We start from the raw sequence: 19,035 nt of genomic DNA on the forward strand, positions 1-19,035 counted from the left end.
GCTTTACTGTTGAACCCAGTCACTGCACAATATTTTGTAATCCTCAATGGCATGTTTGTTGCTTTGTAGCTCGAAGGTTTAACACTAGGCCTATGTTACATGCGCAAATCGGTGGGCGGGGCTAAACAGGCAGTGATGAAGTAGGCGTTGATTTGCCTCCCTTTAACGTCATAGATCCCCACTTTGAAAAACCTGTCGTTTGCTGGGCCTGGTGTCTATAAAAGCTTCTTTTTTTTTTTTTGACTAACAAGGAAGTTTTCAGCTCTGAAACTTACAGGATATTCTTATATTACCATGAGCTTTTATATATCAAAAGCTCTAGGGAAAGTTGATTTCTCAATTCATCACCCCTTTAATAGAAATGATTTAACCCTTAAATGCATGAATGTTTCGCCAATCATTATTACATATTATGGTCTTTAGCGACCCGGATCTATATCTAACACAGATGGATCTCTACCTGTCGCGATAATATAAAACTCTCCTGATATTAGAGTAACAATTACAGAAGAATAAAATAAAGCATATTGTGTTACCTTTTGGAGCTTGGAAGAGTTCAGTTTGAGCAGATATTATACCGTCATCACTGTTCTCGTCAGGGCTCATTTCCCAGTACATTCAACATCTGGCTCATATTCACAATCTCAAACATATTCTCAAAACTATCATTTTCAACATCTTCAAAATCAATGTTTTGATTGCTGACGGCTTCTTCACCAGATCCACCATCAAGTGACGGTGACACTAATATTTGCTCTGCAGTAAATCGCTGAGCCATTTCAAGTTTTGCTGAGGATTCTTCCTAGTATTTAGTTTTCTGCCTGTGGTAACTATGAGTGAAACATCATGTCATCATTGCCACCTTGTGGAATAAAGGTGAATTACACTTATTCAGTCATTAAAGACTCGATTTTTGTTTTGCAGAAAAAATATACGAACACTCTTACACACCATGGGTCGTTAGCGACCCTATACAAATTTGTACAAAAATTAATAGGAAAACAGACATTCTTTTATTATTTTTTTCTGTTTATAATGAATTGAGGAATACTAAAAAGGTTGATGTCTAAAATATTAATGAGGAGGAGGGTAGTGAATGACATCCCTGGTCACTAAAGACCCAAGGTATTGAGGTCTGCACAGGCTTTAAAGGGATAGTTCACCCAAAAATTTTAATTAGCCCATAATTTACTCACCCTCAAGTCATCCTAGGTGTATATGACATTCTTCTTTCAGACGAATAAAATCGGAGTTATATTACAAAAGTCCAGGCTAATCCAAGCATTAGAATTGGATTAATATTTGCTCTGTTTTTGAAGTCAATAAAAAGTGCATCTGCCCATCAAATAACGTGCTCCACGAGGCTCCGGGGTGTTAATAAAGGCCTTCTGAAGCGATTCGATGCATTTGTGTAAGAAAAATGCGAGATGGTGGTCCAGTGGGTTAAACCACTGAAATGATATGCAGAAGGTTGCTGGTTCGATCCCAGCGGTCACCACCAGTGTGTCCTTGAGAAAGGCACTTTACTCCATGTTGCTCCAGGGGGATTGTCCCTGTAATAAGGGCACTGTAAGTCGCTTTGAATAAAAGCGTTTGCCAAATGCATAAATGTAAATGTAAAAATATCCATATTTACAGTTTTTCTCGATTGCTAAGACACATTTCTTGAAAGCTGCTCTCCTTTTCTCTAAACTGTGAACACAAAACCCAATTTTCAAGCTACATTCACAAAACCTCAGACTCTTCTTTCAAAACCAAACTTTCACCTCAAAACAGTTCAATCTGTGCTCAAAACTGAACTATGTTGTCAAATCGTGCCCTGCGTCAATCAAAATTAAAAACACTACTGAACAGTCACTAAACACTACTTAGAAAAATAGAAAACACAATGCTCAGGACATGAAGCTGGAGAAATAAATGTTTATTGTTCACTGTAGGCTAAATGCATGTTGCAAAACAAAAAAAAACCTGTTCATTTAGCACTTGTACAAAAAGACAAAACAGAAATCTTATGCATTTGCCACTTGTGTACAGTAAGCCCATGTGAAAATAAAGTACAAAAATATACATGGAATACTTGGCCTACGAACAGTTAGACCAACCCTCCAATACAATACTACAGTATATTGGTACAGTGATGTACTGAAACATATATTTACTTACAGTATACTGTGGTACAGTATATAGTATGTCATACAATAATTGCTGTCAACATTTACATACTGTACTATAATGTCAAAAAAAGGTAATTACCTGTTCTCTTCTCTAAATCTTCGGATTATGGTGGACACAGTGAATCTACTGATGTTTGGTTGTACCCTTTGTCCAGCCTCCCTCATGCTCATACCATGGACAAGAACATGGTCAATCACAGTAGCTCTGATTTCATCAGGAATTACTGTTCTTTGTCTTCGCTGATCACCTCGACCACCTTGACCTCCTCTCACACGAACTCTTCCTCTCAGATTTCTATCCATTGTAGGGCCTCACAAACCAGTGCTCTCTGAACTGGCTTACTGTATATGTTCCCTCACATCATTAGCCACAAGTGTGATCAATTTTGAGTTGTTGTGTTCAAGTGGTGACATCTGTGCTTTAATTGTGTTTGACTTTTGTCACCTGTGCTCACCATTTTGCAGCACGGGTGCATCAGAATGAAAATGTGTTGGCAAGTTGTGTCTAAACAGGTGAAAAGTGCTTTTGGTTTTGCCAAAAGAGTGATTGATTCAATCAGTGGGTTCAGGCAACTGAGCATTTGGTTCAGACAATAGGGTTTAGTGTTTTAGCAATTGAGAAAAACTGTAAAACTTTATCAAGTAAACTTTCGGCCAACCGCCTTCCCTGTTCAATTTATCGAAAAATTGTTGAAAGTTCCCCTGCCGATTGAAAGATTAACGCGACCAGGTCCGCTCGTCATGACGTCACGTACGCATCTTGAATTTCACTTTCAACATTCAACACTTTTCCACGGAAGGCGGTCGGCTGAAAGTTTACTTTATAAAGTTTTAAATATGGATATTTTTCTTACACAAACGCGTCGATTCGCTTCAGAAGGCCTTTATTAACCCCCCGGAGCCGCGTGGTGGAGCATGTTGTTTGACGGACAGATGCACTTTTTATGGACTTCAAAAACAGAGCAACTATAAATCCAATTCTAATGCTTGGATTAGCCTGGACTTCTGTAATATAACTCCGATTTTATTCGTCTGAAAGAAGAATGTCATATACACCTAGGATGACTTGAGGGTGAGTAAATTATGGGCTAATTAAAATTTTGGGGGAAACTATCCTTTTAAACTGAAGCCCGAACCCGACCCGAACCCGAGGTCCGTTTCTCACAGCAAATACCATTTTTCCAACATGTGGTATTTAATGATTGCTTGCAACGGTAAACAAATAAATATACAAGCACAGGCACAGCGGGCCCCATCAGCAGAGCAGTTAGAGAAAAATCCCCGACTTACCAATTACGTAACTTTGCTGTGGTCGAACAAGTGTAGCAATCACAAATTTCTCTGGAACTCCAACTTTAAAAAGTTCACGCAGTGTTGCTAAACTATTTACACAAATATATCCTTCTCAGTACGAGCTATGAAGGAAGAGAACGGCATCAACAGTTGATCATTCTACCCAAACCCAAGGCTGTTCATTAAACATTAACCCAAACCCGACCCGAAACCTGCAAGTTTTTCGTGACCAGTCTGGCTCATGTCGGGTAGCAAATCTTTACTGAGGTATGCGTTTTTAGGGTTTAAAAAAATCGGTTTGAATGAATGATTCAACGACTCGCTCATAAATACTTCACTTGTTTCATTACTGGATGAATCAGCGTTTTTGAACGAATCTCTTGAATGAATGATTCAATGACAAATACATTTTTTAACAGTCACTTGTCGCCACCTAGTAGCCTGACGTCGTCATACTCAATTCTAGTCAGAATTTAAGTCTGATTCTGCTCCGTTGGGCTGTGATTATGGGGCGTGTTTCAACCGAACCAGGAAAGACCTCAATTGGATAGACCTACAACCAATCAGAGCAACGGAGCGACGCATAACGTTAGTTGTCAAATGTCAACAGAACTCAACTGCACTGTGTTGCCAAGTCTGTGGGTTTTTCCATGTCCGCGGGTTGAAGCGACCCCAATTATGTGATATACAGACCCAGGAATGCGAATTTTAGTTGGCAGCCCTGCCAAAATAACACATAATTTACCCCCCAAATGACATTTCTTTCTGGAGAACTCATCTGTCCATCATCGTCTAAAGCCCGCCCTAAAAATTTAATTGGTCCGAACAGTTCGGACCGAGCTCAGCCGAGCTCAAATGTTGTGGGCGGGGCTAAGTTCGGCTGGCATCCAGGCTAGCCACCAAGTGGCGTAAAGATGTAATCGATACAATCGTTTTTTCATTGTGACTGTAGACATCAGTGTTTTAAATCGAACTATAAACTTTTATCCCAGTACTTCTGTGGTAATATGAATATTTGGAACACAGAAATAATGAAACCGTGTGGTTGAAAAGACTACTAAAGTGTTTGTGAAGCTGTTTCATACCTATACATGACAGCTCTCTCTGGATCAGCGGCAGCGCAAACAATTGAATGTTCCCCTTTGATTTTGTCAAATGTTTCGACACAGGCGAGTCATTTAGGAATGAGATCGCGTGGGTGTTTGACTCGAGATCGCAAGATTTGAATGATTAATCATGCAGATCTAGAGTTTTCTAGGAGTGTTTTAAACTAATTTCTTCAGTGGTTGATAGCGCATTTGGAGTAGTTTTTTTATCATTCATGTCCACAAAATTACAATTAAACCTCCATCCTCCATCACAGCAGTGCTAAATTGCCTTCATGTCATTATTATGTGTCACTCTCTTTCCCTGTCTCACGTATCTGTTGTTGCTGAGACATCATTGTCATGAATATAATCGGAGCTGAAGCCATTTGTGTGCTTGGGAATTGAGAGCCCAGTGCAGTTGTACAGGTTTATCACTGTCAGTGTTTTCTCTTCTAATCGAGCGTGTGTATGTGTGTGTTCTCTTACAGGCGGAGATCGTGAAGCGACTCAGTGCTATCTGTGCTCAAATCATCCCTTTCCTCTCTCAGGAGGTACGCTGACAGTGATTGACAACTCATCAGGGTTCTGGGGTCTTCTCCCAGAGGCACACAAACACACACGCACACACACTTTCTCTCCCCCCTCCCCGTCAGACTGATTCACTCTCAGTACAGCAGACAGCTTCTAGATTTTAACGACCCCGTCTCACATCTCCAACCAAACAAGGATTGCTGATATCCTGCGTTTTTTAACGAAGCAGCAAACTCCTGCTGTGTCCTGTTACCGAAAGTCATCTGTGATGGCTTGATGAGCTCGCTTTGCAAATTCAGCTTGAGTCCGGCGTCGCTGTTTGCTTTATTAGCAGCTCTACTATAGCGATACCAGCAGGTAGTCCAGTTCCAGACCCATGCTATTGGTCATAGATTTACTTTGGTTTATTATTTTGGCCTGAACCCCTCCTGAAGATCCACGCTTCCTATTATTTCTTTCTTTGTGAATAAGATGAACTTTTGTTTGAATATACTCTCGCTCTGTGGTGTTTGTGTGTGAGCTGGGGCAGGAGATAATTAAAAATATATATATATTTGTCACTGGCTTTTCCAACCCTAGACCCTGGGGAGGTCGGGACAATCGGGGGCTCGTCCGGGATCTGAAATCAAACAATGGCTCACATTAATGAGCCGAAACATCAAATTCTAGTCATTCGCGCAAGAAAAGTTCTTGGGGACAATAAACAAATTACCGGCCCCCGTACAGACACTTGTTGCTTGTTTCTTTTCGTTCGTATGAAGGGTAGAAGGAGAAGCTCAAGAGATTCGGCTGTTGCTTTTCTAGCTGTTTCTTTGTTGCGTTAGTAAGAATGGCTAAGGCTGGAATGGTTTGTTTTGTATCCCAACATATTCAAAGCTCCAGTTCCCTTGTCGTGGAGCCATAGATCCGTTATTATCTTCAAAGCTTTGGAACTGCAGTCTTCTCAAGTCCACGGTGGGTTGTATGAATGCGCACTATGAAATTAAAGCAACTCTCCCTTAGAGTTCAAAAAATGTCTTCTTTTTTTTGTTACAAAACTTATTAGACGATTTGCTCATTATTTAGCCACAGTTCTGTTATTCTAAATGAAATCTCCAAAAACAAATCTAACGTAAATATTCCGTTTTAGTGACATCACAGCATATATCTCAACCAATCAGATGCTTCTTTTATTGCAGTTTACCTAAGACTTCTGTAAATAACATGTCTGTTTACCAATCATTAATCATATAGTCTGTTTGTGAATATGACCTTTGATATAATGAATACTGAAACATCTCCCTTTCATGTGTTATATATAACGTCTGGAATGGATCCTCGTTTCAAACGAGAGGATTTATTTGGGCAGATGAGCAATAAAAGATCAGGCGGGCCTGTATTGATTAGGAGGTCACCTTTAGCATTAGCTTGAGTTAGTGTCTGCTGACGGGGAAGGACAGAGTGATATGTCTGTCAATACTGACTGTGTGTGTGTGTGTGTGATGGACAGAGGGATGGAGAGAGAGATAAATGGTTTAGTTGTGAGACGTGTTAACTTGAATTCACGTTTGAGTTTGTGTCTAGAAATGTTTACTTTGTGTCTTTTTTTTTTACCATGTATCTATGTGTGTGTGTTTTCTGTGTGTCAGCATCAACAGCAGGTCGTTCAGGCGGTGGAACGTGCCAAACAGGTCACCATGGCAGAACTCAACGCCATCATAGGGGTGAGTGACCTCTGTCCTTTCTGACTTCTCATACTGATAGACAGACAGACAGATATATAGATGGATGGCGATCCATAATCTTTCCAGTCAGCCTGCAGCAGCAGTGGTCTCTCTGTCTCTGCTGTTGTTGTCCTGTGTGGGCTCTATCACTGTATCAATGGGGTTTAAGTGCAGTAATATGATCAGAGCTCAGAGAGACTGAGGACTGGAGAGAGATTGCGTCTCTCCATAACAGCCAGCAACAAAACAACCTGTAATTTAGCCCAGTGGAGAGATCTGTCTGTCTGTCTGTCTGATATATTTCTATATCGAAATAAACATACAGCTAAAATTACAGCGATGAGGAAACAGAGGTAAAAAAAGCTTACTTCCGGAAAGTTTGCTCTGACAAGCTGTTTCGAACTCCCGAAACGAACACCAAACAAACTTCGTTTTGGATTTTGTTTGAAATGACGTCGCAACAGTTCATTCTTCAATTTCACTTGAAGTTTATCGGGGCCTTAACTGTCTGTCTGCCTATTTATCTCTCAGTCTGTCGCTCTGATTATATTTCTGTCTGTCTGTCCATCCATCCATCCTTCCATCTATCCATCCATCCACCCACCCATTTATCCATCCATCCATCAACCCACCCACCCTTCCTTCCATCCATCCATCCATCCATCCATCCATTCACCCATTTATCTATTAATCCACCCATTTTTCCATCCACCCACCAATTTATCCATCCATCCAACCATTTAACCACCATCCATCCATCCACCCATTTATCCATCCATCCGTCCATCCATCCACCCATTTATCCATCCAACCACCCACCCACCCACCCATCCATCCATCCACCCACCAACCCATTTATCCATGCACCCACCCATCCATCCACCCATTTATCCATCCATCCTTCAACCATTCCATCCACCCACCCATCCTTCCTTCCTTCCATACATCCACCCATTTATCCATACATCCACCCACCAATTTATCCATACATCCACCCACCAATTTATCCATCATCCATCCACCCTTTTATCCATCCATCCATGTGTCCATCCATCCACCCATTTATCCATTCATCTACCATTTATCCAGCCACCCACCCATCCATCCACCCATTTATCCATCCATCCACCCAACCACCCATTTATCCATCCATCCATTTATCCATCCAGACACCCACCCACCCACCCATCCACCAACCCATTTATTCACCCATTTATGCATCCACCCACCCATTTATCCACCCATCCATCCACCCACCCGCCCACCCTTCCATCCATCCATCCACCCGCCCACCCTTCCATCCATCCATCCACCCGCCCACCCTTCCATCCATCCATCCACCCATCCTTCCTTCCTTCCTTCCTTCCTTCCTTCCTTCCTTCCTTCCTTCCATCCATCCATCCATCCATCCACCCACCAATTTATCTATCCCTCCATCCACCCATCCATTTATCCATCCATCCACCCATTAATCCATTCATCTACCCATTTATCCATCCACCCAGCCATCCATCCATTAATTTATCCATCCATCCACCCATTTATCCAGCCAACCACCCATTTATCCATCCATCCATCCATCCATCCATCCATTCACCCATTTATCCATTAATCCACCCATTTATCCATCCATCTACCCATTTATCCATCCATCCACCCATTTATCCATCCAACCACCCATTTATCCATCCAACCACCCATTTATCCATCAAACCACCCACCCACTTTATCCATGTGATCTTTTTGTTGATTTCTGCCTGACTGTTGTCTTTATCTCCATCTCTCTGTTTGTCTGTCTGTCTCTCAGCAGCAGCAGCTCCAGCACCTGTCTCACCACACTCCAGGTATCCCTCTCACTCCTCACCCTTCAGGTCTGTCTCTGAGCGGCACATCAGGGCTGCTGGCCCTCACTGGGGCTCTGGGAGTCTCCGCCCACCTGGCCAACAAGGACGAACGCAACCACCTTGACCCCGAGCACCTGCGAGGTGTGTGTCTGTCTGACCTGTCTTACTCTCCATGAATTTTTAAACTCACAGATGCATGGAGTTATTAAATGACATAGAATTAACGACTTAATTGTATAAATAAAATAATTTTTAATTATAATAAATTATATATTTACATTGAATTTACAGTATAGAATTTTTATATTTAACTTAAAATAAATATATTAAATACAAATATTTGTATAAAATAAATGAATTCGATTTTTTAGTTGACACGCCCCCCGACTAGTTTACAGGACCTGAAACTTTCATTACGGCACCGTCCATGTGCACTTTTCTCGTGAATACGATTCTCGATTAAAGGGAACATTACAAGAGAGTGATGGAGCAAAAGTTGGCCTAAGAAAAACAGTGGAAGACAGATAGCAAGTAGGAGGGTGTGTTGAGTTGGTACAGTAGGTTGGATATACTTCTGAGAAGCCTTGAAGCACTGATAGACTAAAGGCCAGAGGGCCGACTTGTTCAGGGAGCTCAATACAATGGATGTATTTTTATTGCACCCTGGCTGGATTTTTCAGCATGACCTTGGCTTGCTATGGAATTGTTGTTATTATTATCTAGACTGACGTCAATCCCCAACCCCTCCTTCTTTTTCTGTCTCTCTCTCTTCTCCGCTCCCAGAGGGTGCGCCCAGCAGGGTGAGTATCAAACTTGTGTGTTTATGTGTGTATATGTGCCTCCACCCCACTGACTTTGATAAATGATTCCAAATACAGAGTCCTTTAAAGAGAAATGATTATGAAATCCGACCAGGACGTTCTAAACAGCACTGTTCCTGTCCTCTGCCATTAGCACTGAGGAAAAGCGTTCATTCTGGACTTTTGATATAACAAACCATAATTCTCTGTCATTTGGTTGCATCACAGTTAGCCTTAAAGGAACAGTCCACCCAAAAATGAAACTCGCTTGCTGGTTCCCTTACCATCACATCGTTCCAAACTTTTATGATTTCTATGAGCTGCGGAGGGTAAACATTTCAGTGAAAAAAAGTTTAAAAGCTTTGAAAATATGTCTTCAGGAGCAAAAATATAGCAAACAGTGTTCTTTTTTTTGTTTTCAGCATTGAATTTTTGGGTGTACTGTCCCTTTTTAAAGTTTTGATTTTCCTTTAAAGGGATAATTCCCCCTAAAAATTGATCATCAAATCATTCCAAATCGATATGACTTGTATGAATTGCAGAGGGCAACATTTTCAGTGAATAATGACTTAAATTTAAGTCTTTATCACACAAAGCTATAATATGGCTTCAGGAGACTTTTAATATAGTGTGCAAGTCATATAAACTACTTTTATGGTATTTTATGGAAAATAGATGTTTGAAGGTACTTCCAAATTGTTTATTTTTTTGTGTTCAAAGAACGACATGAAGGTAAGTAAATAATGACATATTTTAAATTTTTGGCTGCACTGTCCCTTTAAGAGTTGAAAGAGTCATAGCAGTCAAATTCTTTGAGATGATTTCTTGTTGCTGACTATTGAGGAAGAAAATGAGGGAGTCAAGGAAAGGTCTAAGCGAGGGGGAGTGAAAAGAGAGAGAGAAATTTTGGAGAAAACAGGTTTGTTCGAGAAAAATGGGCTTCTTTGTGCGCTTTTTTTCTCATCTCAGTCCAATGCACTTCCTGTTTGGCTCATAAAACTGCACCGTTGCAGAAAACAAAGTTGTTTGAAGTCACTGATCTGAGACCAGTTTTGCTGTGCTACTCATAATGATGAAAGTTGAGAGACCAACACTGAATGTTTTGGGCTAATTCAACGGTGATCGCCATCCGGAAGGATGTTTATTTTTGCAAAATAGTGCAGGATTCAGCTTTAAAGGAAAACTATAAACTACAATTCTGTCATCATTTACTCATATATTTTCCATACAATGACCTTTTTTAGTGACCAAATACCAAAATGTACCTTTAAAATCCCTTCCTCTGCAGTTCTCAAGTCAAATATGACGCAGGTTTGACATCATGACGTTTGGTTAAGAGACACTTGAGAAACAATGACATTTGTTGTTATTGACTTCCAGCACAAAGCGATCATCATATGGCCTGAGAACAAAGAACTATTGAGTGAACTTTGCACAACCTTAGCATTTGTTGGAAATGAGTGTGTGTGTTTATGCTGTGTTTTCTGTCTCTATAGAGTAAATCAGTGTCGTCAACCGACAGTCAGGCAGGGGAGGACCGTCAGGGTCCATCAGGAGTGTATCCCTCACAGGCCAGCAGCGATGCCAAACGGAGACGGTGTGATGAAAAAGACATCCTCCCGTCTCACTATGTAGGTTCTGTCACATGACGATGACTATACTTAACTTTTTTTCCCCCCAATTAACTAAATGAGTGTTATATACACAATATATGAGTGTTTTATTTTATTTCAGATTATTTTATGATAACATCATAATTGTCTCAGTCCCTGTAAAACGATACTTGGGTTACTTAACGTAACCTCGGTTCTCTCTAGAAGAGGGAACGAGTATTGCGTAAGTTTCCTTACGCATCGGCAAAGTATTCTTTCTTCGAGATTTCTGAAAAACCCAAAATTATCCTTAATTTTGTAACATTGTCAACGCAGTGCGGCAGCCTGGCAGACCATAGCAGGCTATTCCAGCGTGCTATTGGCTGCTCTGCTGGCAACTGCAGCAGCCTATCGGTGAGCCCGCGTGACGTGGCGACCAATGAGGGCGCTTCGCGCCCACCTGGCTTCATTTGCCTACAGGTGGGGCGTGGCCACGTGTATATAAGCAGGGCTCACGGGCTGCATATTCGGTTTTCGTAGTTCTGAAGCGTAAAAGCCCGCGGGGCGCACGGCAAGGAACGCAATACTCGTTCCCTCTTCTAGAGAGAACCGAGGTTACGTTAAGTAACCGAGTATCGTTCTCTTACGAGAGGTTCTCTCCTATTGCGTAAGTTTCCTTACGCATCGAGAACACATTGTCAACGCCGTGCGCGCCTCGCGTACAGCATATGTATCCCAGGGAACCGGGGACCATAACACTGCTCGGGCAGGGTGGCCGGTAAGGAAAACGGGCCACCACATATACAGACACTTCGTTCGAACTGACGGGTGGTTACAACGGGTGGTTACAACACCCTGTCTTATGAATGAGGGAACGGCACCTGCCGGTCGCCTTCAAATTCACCACACCTTGTCTCATGAATGAGGGAACGGCAACGCCGGTCGCCTTCAAATTCACAATATCTTGTCATATGAGTGAGGTAACGGCACCGCCGGTCACCTTCAAACTCACAACAGCTCTTTTCGTAAATGAGGGAACGGCACCGCCGGTCTCCTTCAAATTTACATAAGCCTCGTACCGAACTTACTACCAGTATGTGAGCTATGTCTGCGCAGAATCACTGGGCAGAACCAACAGCCTTATTGAACTGATAACTCTTTCGCCTGTAAGGCAGGAACTTCCAGATTGTAAAATCTCACGAACGTAGACGGGGAGGCCCAGCCTGCCGCCATACAGATATCGTGGATGGAAATCCCTCTGGCTCTAGTGGAGTGTGCTCTGACACCTAGCGGGCACTGCAGGTGTTTGGAAGCGTAAGCTACTGCAATCGCGTCCACTATCCACCTGGACAGGGTCTGTTTCGAGGAGGCGAGACCTTTAGTGCACCCTCCAAACGAAACAAATAGCTGCTCAGAACGCCTGAAGGCGGCGGAGCGTGTGACGTAAACCCTCAATGCCCTGACAGGGCAGAGGACATTGCCACCGTCCCCCTCGTCGGGTGCTGGCAGAGCCGAGAGGGAGACAATCTGCGCCCTGAAGGGAGTGCCTATCGCTTTGGGGACATAACCATGCCTCGGCCTAAGAATGACCTTGGAGTCATTTGGGCCGAACTCCATACACGTCGGGCTCACTGAGAGCGCGTGTAGATCCCCCACGCGTTTTACTGAAGCCAGAGCTATCAGGAATGCGTTTTTTAGCGAAAGGAACCTTGGTTCCACAGTCTCGAGCGGTTCGAAAGGATGAGCCTTCATGGCCTCTAGGACCAAGGCCAGATCCCAAATAGGAACCGATGGGGGCCGCGGGGGATTCATCCGTCTGGCTCCTCTGAGGAAACGGATGATGAGCTCGTTCCTTCCTAGCGTGCTGCCTAGCGTCGTCTGAGCGAACGCTGCTATAGCCGCTACATACACTTTGAGCGTGGAAGGGGACCTGCCCAGTTCCAACAGCTCCTGGAGGAAGGAGAGCACCCGCTGGACCCCACATTGCTGTGGATCCAATCCCTTGGAAACACACCACTCAGTGAACACCGACCACTTAGAACTATATAACCGCCTCGTCGAGGGGGCTCTAGAGTGTGAAATCGTGTTCCTAACCCCTTCGGGCAGGTCAACGGGTATCTGTTGGTCACCCATACATGCAGAGATCATCGCTCTGGATGGGGATGCCAAACTGACCCTCCTGCTTGAGAGAGGAGGTCTGCTCTCAGCGGAACTGGCCAGGGGGGTGAGTGCGACAGCTTCACCAGCTCTGGGTACCAAATCTGGTTCTCCCAGCGCGGCGCTATAAGGAGCACCGGGCGGCGCGTCTCCCTGATTTTCGCTATGACCTGGGTCAATTGGGAAATCGGCGGGAAAGCATACAGCGGGAGGCTGGGCCAAGGTTGGGACAGCGCATCCTCGCTTTTGGACAGAAACGTCGGGCAGCGGGCGTTCTCTTTTGTTGCAAAGAGGTCGAGCTCCGCTCTGGCGAATAGGCGCCATACCAGCTGGACTGTCTGGGGGTGCAGGGACCATTCTCCTGGGAGAATGAGGCCCCTGGACAGCTTGTCCGGGCCCACATTGAGGTGGCCCGGTATGTGCGCAGCTCGTGTGCCCACACGAGCAGGCGTTCCGTCAGATTGCCCAGACACCTGGACCTGACACCGCCCTGCCGGTTCACGTAGGATACCACCGTGGTATTGTCCGACCGGACCAACACGTGGTGTCCTCGTATAAACGGGAGAAACTGCTTGAGCGCGTTCTCTACCGCTATCATCTCCAAACAGTTTATGTGTAGGAGTTTTTCTCCGCTCGACCAGAGGCCCGAGGCCGGTCTGCCCTCGAAAACGGCGCCCCAACCCGAGGTGGAGGCGTCCGTCGAGATGACTTTGCGGTGTGAGATGGCTCCCATTGTCACTCCCCGCTGGTACCAGTCGGCTACTAACCAGGGCTCTAGGGCTGAAACGCAGCCCTGAGTCACTCTGATCCTGAAGCCTCCGGACGCCCAGGCTCTGTGAGGCACTCGGGCGTTTAACCAGCGTTGCAGCGGGCGCATGCGCATTAAGCCCAGCTGGAGCACAGCTGCAGCTGAGGCCATACGTCCCAGCATCCTCTGAAAAAGCTTGAGAGGTGCAATTTTGCCCGGCCGGAAGTACGCAGCCATGCGCCAAACTTGGCGCGCGCGTTGGGGTGACAAGCGGGCTGACATTGCCACAGTGTCCAGATTCAAACCCAGAAATGAGGTTGATTGCGTGGGCACTAATGAGCTCTTGGTCCAATTGACCGTGAGCCCCAGGCTGTCCAGATGGCTGAGCAGCATTGCCCTGTGGGCGAGGAGCTCGGCCTCTGATTGCGCCAGGATGAGCCAATCGTCCAGGTAGTTCAATATTTGCATCCCTCGATTTCTCAGGGGAGCAAGGGCCGCGTCCATGCACTTCGTAAATGTACGGGGTGCTAGTGACAGACCGAACGGAAGGACGGTGTATTGATAAGCCTGGCCGTCGAAGGCGAATCGTAAGAATGGCCTGTGACGCGGCGTTATCTTGATTTGAAAATATGCATCTTTCAAATCTAGGGAAATTAGCCAGTCTCTTGGGCGAATATGCACGAGGATCTGCTTGGTCGTGAGCATCTTGAACGATCTCCTCATAAGAGCTTTGTTCAGACGCCTCAGATCCAGAATCGGTCTGAGCGACCCATCCCTTTTTGGCACGAGAAAATACCGGCTGTAAAAGCCTGACTCGCTCATAGAATGGGGAACCGGTTCTATAGCCCCTTTGCACAGCAGCATGGCTATCTCCGCTCGAAGTAGATGTGCTACTTCCTCGCTCACTCTCGTCTCTGTACGCGCACAGAAGTGCGGAGGGCGGCGAACGAACTGCAGAGTGTAGCCGTGCTTCACTGTTCTCAGCACCCATTCTGATACACCTGGAATGGCTTCCCACGCGTGTGCCACACGGGATAGAACGGCCTCCGGGCTCGAAACGCCGCGCTTCGCGGGTTTGACGGCTTGTATAGGAGGGGCAGGCGCGGTGCGCGCGCTCTCTGTGCTGTGGGCCAGCCGATCGCTCTCGATGGCTGGCCGCCTTACACACTGTATCTCTGCTGCTTTGAGCGGGGAATGGCTTGTGTGTGGCCCTACACTCATCGCTCCGGCCACCCTGGGCGGAGAACAAATGGTGTGTGGCGCGGCGCGTAGCGCCTGAGGCATAATGTTCGCGAAAATGTGTGAGCGCGTTTGAGCGGGCACAACTCTTACGCGTGGAACATGACCGGTTAAGAGTGGCTGTGTGACAGCGCGTGTGGTGGCTAGGCGTGGACGCAAACAAGCGGACACGTGACCTAACTCTAGCACTCGAGCGGCCGGTGGCCGCTTTATGTGAGTGGGGGACACGGGGTTTATAGTGCTTGTGTGCAGGGGTGAACACAGAAAAGTGGGCACATTTACTGCATTTGAAACACATACGGCGTGAGCCGTGCAACCAGAAATAATGCAACTTTTGTGATTTCTCTGGTTCGCCCATAAAAACGGCGGTTATTGACAGGCGAGAGGGCATTTTTGCCGGCTCGTTGGCTGCGTGAAATCCATCTGCAGCAGCCACAGTGGTGGGGGCTGACAGGAAAGAGAGTTTTGACGGTGGTCCGGCCGCGGCGGGACTTAACCGTCGTTTCTTGCCTCTGGGTAGGAGGACTTTGGAGGCTCGGACTTCAGCGCGATCCTAGGCCGGGGGCCCCGAGGGGGAGGCGGCTTACCACGGCTGGAAGAGCGCGATCTGGGGCGGCCGCTCGGTTTTCGCTGAGACGAAGGGGGCCGCGCTGGGCGCTGCGCGGAGCTCGGTGCTGGCTGGTCGCGAGGACGGCGAGCAACGGAGCTATTGCTGGCGCCGGGGCGTCGAGGCAGGAAGAGGTTCATGGCCTGCGTCGTTTTCTGCACTTCAGAGAAACGATCGACGATCCCCTTGACCGCTGGTCCGAAGAGCCCAGACAGGGAGAGCGGGGCGTTTAGGAAGGCCGCGCGCTCTGTTTCTCGCATGTCCGCGAGCGTGAGCCAGAGGTGGCGCTCAGCTACCGTGAGGGAGGCCATAGAGCGTCCGAGGGCCTGTGCTGCGGTCTTGGTAGCGCGGAGGGAGAGATCCGTCGCACTTCGCAAATCCGTGATCAACTCAGCGTCACAGCTCTTCTCGTCCAGGTCGCAGAGGAGATTGGCTTGGAGGATTTGCAGCACGGCCATAGAGTGCAGAGCAGATGCAGCTTGACCGGAGGCAGCGAAAGCGCGGCCGATCAGCGATGACGTCACTCTGCAGGCCTTAGACGGGAGGGCAGCCTTTGAGCGCCAACCAGAAGGCGGGCAAAGGTGCGCTGCGACCGCCTCTTCCGCCGGAGGGATAGCAATGTAGCCTTTCTCAGCCGCGCCGTCAACTTGTGAGAGCGTCGAAGAAGCCTGAGACGAGACCCTCGCGGAGAATGGCGCGTTCCAGGACTTTGCGAGCTCCTCGTGAAGCTCTGGCAGAAAAGGTGCAGTCCTGGAGGTGGGCGCACGGCGGCAACTGTTTAGGAAGCATCCGTCAAGTCGGTTCGGCGCTGCCACCTTGGGCGGGGCCCATTCGAGGCCTAGCTGCTCGACAGCCCGGGTGAGAAGGAGCAACAGTTCGGCGTCCTCACCCGCTCGAGAGCGTCCGGAGCCCCGGACTGAAGAGGTCGCGGAAGACCAGTCCTCGCTGTCGGAAGCCATGATGGAGCAGCTGTCGGCACGTTCCGCGGCCGCATCTGCCTCATCCCCGGAGGCGGCAACAGAAATGGCAGCCTGGGGTGGGGGCGGGGAAGGCGAGAGTGAAGCGGGCGGGAAGGGTTCCGGCGAGCTTCTCTCAGCGAACTCCGGAGTCCGCTGCGAGCGGCGCTTCTTTCTGCGCGGCATAGCAGGGACTGGAGGGATGTCGTCATCGAACTGAGCGAGTCGAGCCCGCAGGGTCGACATCGTCAGTTCCTCACACTCCGGGCATCCGCCGGCGAGAAGTGCGGCGGCGGCGTGATCACGGCCCAGGCAGAGAGCGCAGATCACATGGCGGTCCCCGGAACTGAGCTGCGCGTGACACGAGCCGCAGGTGGAACGAGACATTTTGGAACAAACGCTCGGCTCTTTTTGAGAAAGTGTGACGCAGCGGCGACAACACTTGAGCGTGAAAAGGATATGGGCTGCCGGATAGCAGAGCAGGCACGGATGGCTGAAGGTGGCGGGATGCTGCCGGCTGCTTCAGGCGCTGTCCTCTGCTTGCTCGTCTGCACGATCACGGCGGCGGGTTCCAGATCCAGCGATGCGAAGGGCTTCGCTGAAGAAAAGAAAATCGAATATGCAGCCCGTGAGCCCTGCTTATATACACGTGGCCACGCCCCACCTGTAGGCAAATGAAGCCAGGTGGGCGCGAAGCGCCCTCATTGGTCGCCACGTCACGCGGGCTCACGATAGGCTGCTGCAGTTGCCAGCAGAGCAGCCAATAGCACGCTGGAATAGCCTGCTATGGTCTGCCAGGCTGCCGCACTGCGTTGACAATGTTACAAAATTAAGGATAATTTTGGGTTTTTCAGAAATCTCGAAGAAAGAATACTTTCCCGATGCGTAAGGAAACTTACGCAATACGAGAGAACCTCTCGTAAGAGAACTGTGTTCTCAATAGTTATGAGCACAACATTTGCATTGTCAAACTTGTAATATAGAACATGATTGAATTTTTATGGACATTTTATTTCATTGCCACTTCTATTGAGTTTACTGGAATCACAGAAAATAATTTTGAAAAGTTTATAAATATTATAATTTTTTTAATTATAAATAATTTAAATGTAATTAAATAAAGTGTTTATATAATATTGTATAATATTAATATTAAAATTAATAAATAAAACCGATAAATATCATTTTAAAACTATATTTTATATGAACATAATTATATTATATTATAATATATTATATTTATTATTTTATTTTAATAAAAACGAATGCCTAATGAATAGGTAAAATCTTTTTTATACTATAATTTTTTAAGATAGGCTATTATGCTCAACAATGCATTTACCAAATGTATATTATATATTATATAATATTAATATTATATTGAATAATTGCAATTATAAATATAATTTTAAAATAATTAAATTATAATTAAACAACTATATTTTAATATGAAAATATATACATTTATATAATAGTCTTATATTATATTATATTATATTAATTATATTATATTATATTATATTATATTATATTATATTATATTATATTATATTATATTATATTATATTATATTATATTATATTAATTATATTATATTATATTATATTAATTATATTATATTATTATATTATATTATATTATATTATATTATATTATATTATATTATATTATATTATATTATATTATATTATATTATATTATATTATATTATATTATATTAATTATATTATATTATATTATATTATATTATATTATATTATATTATATTATATTATATTAATTATATTATATTATATTATATTATATTATATTATATTATATTATATTATATTATATTTTATATTATATTATATTATATTATATTATATTATATTATATTATATTATATTTATTATATTATATTATATTATATTATATTATATTATATTATATTAATTATATTATATTTATTATATTATATTATATTATATTATATTATATTATATTATATTATATTAATTATATTAATTATATTATATTATATTATATTATATTATATTATATTATATTATATTATATTAATTATATTATATTATATTATATTATATTATATTATATTATATTAATTATATTAATTATATTATGTTATGTTATGTTATGTTATGTTATATTATATTAATTATATTATATTACATTATTATTTTAATAAAAACTTGTGCCTTATGTTTAGGTAAAATATTTTTTATACTATAATTTTTTTATATGCTCAACAATGCATTTGCCAAATGTATGTTATATAATACTATTATAATCAATGAATAAAA

General features: G+C 44.2%; 1 protein-coding gene across 2 annotated transcripts in view; it reads left to right on the forward strand.

Moving 5' to 3' along the window:
• Nucleotides 1-19,035, forward strand: part of tle2b (TLE family member 2, transcriptional corepressor b) — a 73,016-nt gene that overhangs the window by 41,133 nt on the left and 12,848 nt on the right. Inside the window, exons 5-9 of one of the 2 annotated variants that reach the window (XM_079808566.1) lie at nt 5,044-5,106; nt 6,715-6,789; nt 8,600-8,774; nt 9,417-9,433; nt 10,930-11,064. In XM_079808566.1, coding sequence (XP_079664692.1) covers nt 5,044-5,106; nt 6,715-6,789; nt 8,600-8,774; nt 9,417-9,433; nt 10,930-11,064 — 465 coding nt within the window. Of the gene's footprint in view, nt 1-5,043; nt 5,107-6,714; nt 6,790-8,596; nt 8,775-9,416; nt 9,434-10,929; nt 11,065-19,035 lie in introns of both variants that reach the window. The other variant, XM_079808565.1, reaches the window with a different exon arrangement.

This window comes from Gobio gobio, assembly GCF_949357685.1.
Source record: "Gobio gobio genome assembly, chromosome: 24".
NCBI classification, from domain to species: domain Eukaryota; kingdom Metazoa; phylum Chordata; class Actinopteri; order Cypriniformes; family Gobionidae; genus Gobio; species Gobio gobio.